The 3,496-nt window shown below is 46.2% G+C and overlaps 1 protein-coding gene across 1 annotated transcript; it reads left to right on the top strand.

Moving 5' to 3' along the window:
* Window positions 1–202: 202 nt before the first annotated feature.
* On the top strand, window positions 203–2,616 carry LOC123087019 (F-box/kelch-repeat protein At3g23880-like). Its single transcript, XM_044508919.1, has 3 exons — window positions 203–1,434; window positions 1,851–1,949; window positions 2,528–2,616. Exons 1-2 carry the CDS (start codon window positions 228–230, stop codon window positions 1,901–1,903), a joined length of 1,260 nt encoding a protein of 419 aa, XP_044364854.1. The 5' UTR covers window positions 203–227; the 3' UTR covers window positions 1,904–1,949; window positions 2,528–2,616.
* The last annotated feature ends 880 nt before the right edge of the window (window positions 2,617–3,496 follow it).

Here is a 3,496-nt window from a genome sequence, read left to right as displayed (position 1 = left end):
CTTGATCAAATTATTAATATCAGTATTTTGGTAGTATGACATACGATGGCTTCGTATACATAGGGAAGTTAACCAGGAAAGTTACACCGATTTGTTTCCGGTCCGGATGCAACTCCAAAAGAATCGTCGGGTTAGTATATTCCTGGTATCACATGTGCACGCGGAAGTACGTATTTAAGAGGTTCTTTTTGCCTCGCGAGAAACCTGAAGCGAACGTGTTTTTCGTCATGTCGTCTCGATCCCTTGCCCGCCGCCGTCGTCGCGCACGATCTCCTCTGTCGTCACGATCCCTTGCCCGCCGCCGTCGCCGACGGTGCAGCAGCAGATCTCTGGTGCCGCGTGCCCCCCTGCCGGACAACGACGATCTCCTCGAGGAAATCCTTCTCCGTCTCCGGCCGTCCTCCCTGCCACGCGCCTCCGCAGTCTGCAAGCGGTGGCGGCGCCTCGCCGCCGACCCCAGGTTCCTCGACCGTTTCTGTGCGCACCACCGGAAGCCGCCGCTCCTTGGATTCTTTGAGTGTCTCGACAAGATCGTGTTCACCCCTGTGCCTCCCTACCGCATCCCTCCTGAGCGCTTCTCGCTTGAAAGCTGCAAGGGCCACCGCAGCGACAATGACGAGCTCGTCCGTGGCCGCCAATACGATGTGCTCAGCTGCCGCCATGGCCACGTCCTCGTCAAGGACCGGGTGCGCAAAGAGATCGTCGTATGGACCCCCATGACCGGCGAGCAGCGATGCTTGGCCGTTCCTGCATTGTTCAAGAGGAGCTTCCTCAATGGGGCGGTGCTCTGCACCAACAAGGGCCACGTCCATGGTGCCTGCCAGTTCAGCCACTTCAAGGTGGTCTTGGTGTGCAAGGACAGAAAGGAAAAGAAGCTCCTTGCTTCTGTTTACTCCTCGGATACCGGTGTATGGGACGATCTTATCTCAATAGAGGTTCCATCTCATATCCGTGACACATGCACTCATGGGTCTCTTGTTGGTAATGTGCTTTATTGGTTGTTGTCTATCAGGGATGGCATACTTAAGTTCGATCTGGATAGGCAAAACCTAACTCTGATTAAGGGGCCTCCCGTTGCAAATAATTTTTGCCGTGACAACCGCCAGATCATTCAAACAGAGAATGGTGTTCTTGGCCTTGCCACATTGTCTTATCCTCGCTTCAAAATGTGGCAGAGGAATGTCGATTTTCATGGTGTTGCCACATGGTTGTTGCAGAAGACCGTTGATATGGGTACCATTCTTGGGCTGCCTCCTCAGACTGAGGGAGGAGGGACGCAAAAAATATTGGCATACTCTGAAGACATTGATGCAATTTTTATATGCGTGGACAACAATGTATACATGGTTCAACTTAAGTCGATGCAATCCAAAAGACTTCATGAATCATGTCATATCAATAACTACCATCCTTTCACAAGTTTCTACACACCTGGTGATTACTCATGCTTAGTCTTTATATTGTAGGAGTGACCCAATTTAGTGGTGTTCTGCACACATCTTGTTAGAGTCCAATTATTGTGACCCTCCAATGTTTATTCAAAACTAAAAATTATTCAATAGTTTCCGGTAAAGGGAATTAGTTAGACATTTCCCCTTTGCTACATGGAGTAGTTGTCTTTTGTCTTCAAGAATACTGAATCAAATGTCAAATAAATATAACTTAGTAGGCACGCTTGCAACCTCAAAGCTAGTTTTAGTATTTTATATCCATGAATATTTGCTTTAATCTTGGTATTAACCACATAACTCTATAAAAACAACTTCCGGTAAATCCATACTTTCTAAAATAACAATATCTTTCTTTTCCCTCAGAACTGTTCTTAATGCTCCGACTTCTTATGCTTCTAGGCACAGCCATTACCAATGTTTGTAGTGGAACTGAAATGGTGCAAGATACATAGATGCTTGTGTGGTTTTCCGTGCGAATGTGCTAATGTGGTTCAACGGGTAAGAATATCGTTTGAGATTTTTTGTATGGAAAATATCGCGCTGCCAATATGAGTAGGCATCCACAAACTGTTGCACATTTGGCTATAGTGATTTACGTATATGAATAACATAGAAAAATTGAAAGGATAACAAGCCAACGCAAATGCATTCTTTTCGGATCGTAAATGATATCCAGATCCAGATGATCCTAGTGTTTAATTTGGTGTGGGTGGTGAAATTACATGTGTGCCCATCTTGGACATGCATAGAGTTCTTCTTGGTTGTTGGCTCTTTCAGAATGAATAAGTTGGAGACAATATATTAGTAGTGGTCTCTCTTTTCTTGTGATAAACAGCCAACCCCCACCCCAGAAAATTAGTGTCCAAAGGCTTCGAAGAATCAGTTTGTGGCTTGTTCTCATCGTTATTCCTAGCAGATATAGCTAGGAATATGATATCTATTACGAAGATCTTCTTTACGTTGCTGAGCTGATTGTACGCACATCTTATTCATGCATCGTTATATTTTTGCTACTATTAGATTTTGAGTGTATCTTTATAAGGTGACTAATGGATTTACAATTTTGTTTTTTCTAGGTGAAGGCAAAGACAGGCTGTTGCAGTTCTCACCGAAATTTGTCACATCGTACTAATGTTGGTGAATGTGTACCATAGTCTTTGCAAGTTTTAAATGTAATAAGATGTTTCTGAATTACTACTTACCCAAGTAATATTTTAAGTCGGATTACGTTATATGTTGCTTTTTCTAGCAACAAATATTGGGAGGGGAGGCCCCTACGTACTATTTTTCTTTAATAAGTATCACTAGAGTTACTAAGCTCCCTTGAAATAGCGAGCTCTGAGGCCTCCGATATATTTTTTCCTTGTTGTCCCTCTGTCCATTGGTCCGTTTTGTCAGGTCGGTTCATTTTCATCGGTGACAAATGAGTAGAATTTCTCCATGGGGTCATCTTCTTGAACCAGACCGACAAATTCCATCCATGTCTTGCGCCACCGCCGTCTCTCTCCTTTGCCTCGCCGTACCTTCCACGTGGATTTGTGTGATCTCCCAGCGCGGTACTCAGCTTGTGGGCGGCTCCCCGCGGCAGGGAGGCACGGCACCTCACGCTGCCCATGCTCCTCTCTCGCTCTCACCATTACGCTACCGATCCCCTCCCCTCCTCCACCCAGCAGATGCTCCAACCTCTCTTATCCTCCTCATGGATGTGTTGCCTCACCTCTCGCGGTGCCTCCTTGGCTCTGTTGGGGAACGTTGCATAAAATAAAAAAATTCCTACGTTCACCAAGATCCATCTATGAGTTCATCTAGCAACGAGAGAGAGAGAGAGAGATGCATCTACATACCCTTGTAGATCGCGTGTGGAAGCGTTCAAGAGAACGGGGTTGAGGTAGTCGTTCTCGTCGTGATCCTATCACCGGAGATCCTAGCACCGAACGAACGTCACCTCCACGTTCAACACACGTACGGTCAGCGTGACGTCTCCTCCGTCTTGATCCAGCAAGGGGGAAGGAGAGGTTGATGAAGATCCAGCAGCACAACGGCGT

The sequence above is a fragment of the Triticum aestivum genome, chromosome 1B, assembly GCF_018294505.1.
Source record: "Triticum aestivum cultivar Chinese Spring chromosome 1B, IWGSC CS RefSeq v2.1, whole genome shotgun sequence".
In the NCBI taxonomy this organism is placed as follows: domain Eukaryota; kingdom Viridiplantae; phylum Streptophyta; class Magnoliopsida; order Poales; family Poaceae; genus Triticum; species Triticum aestivum.
Note: the sequence above shows the minus strand (reverse complement) of the source record. Positions and strands in the feature narration are given on the sequence as shown.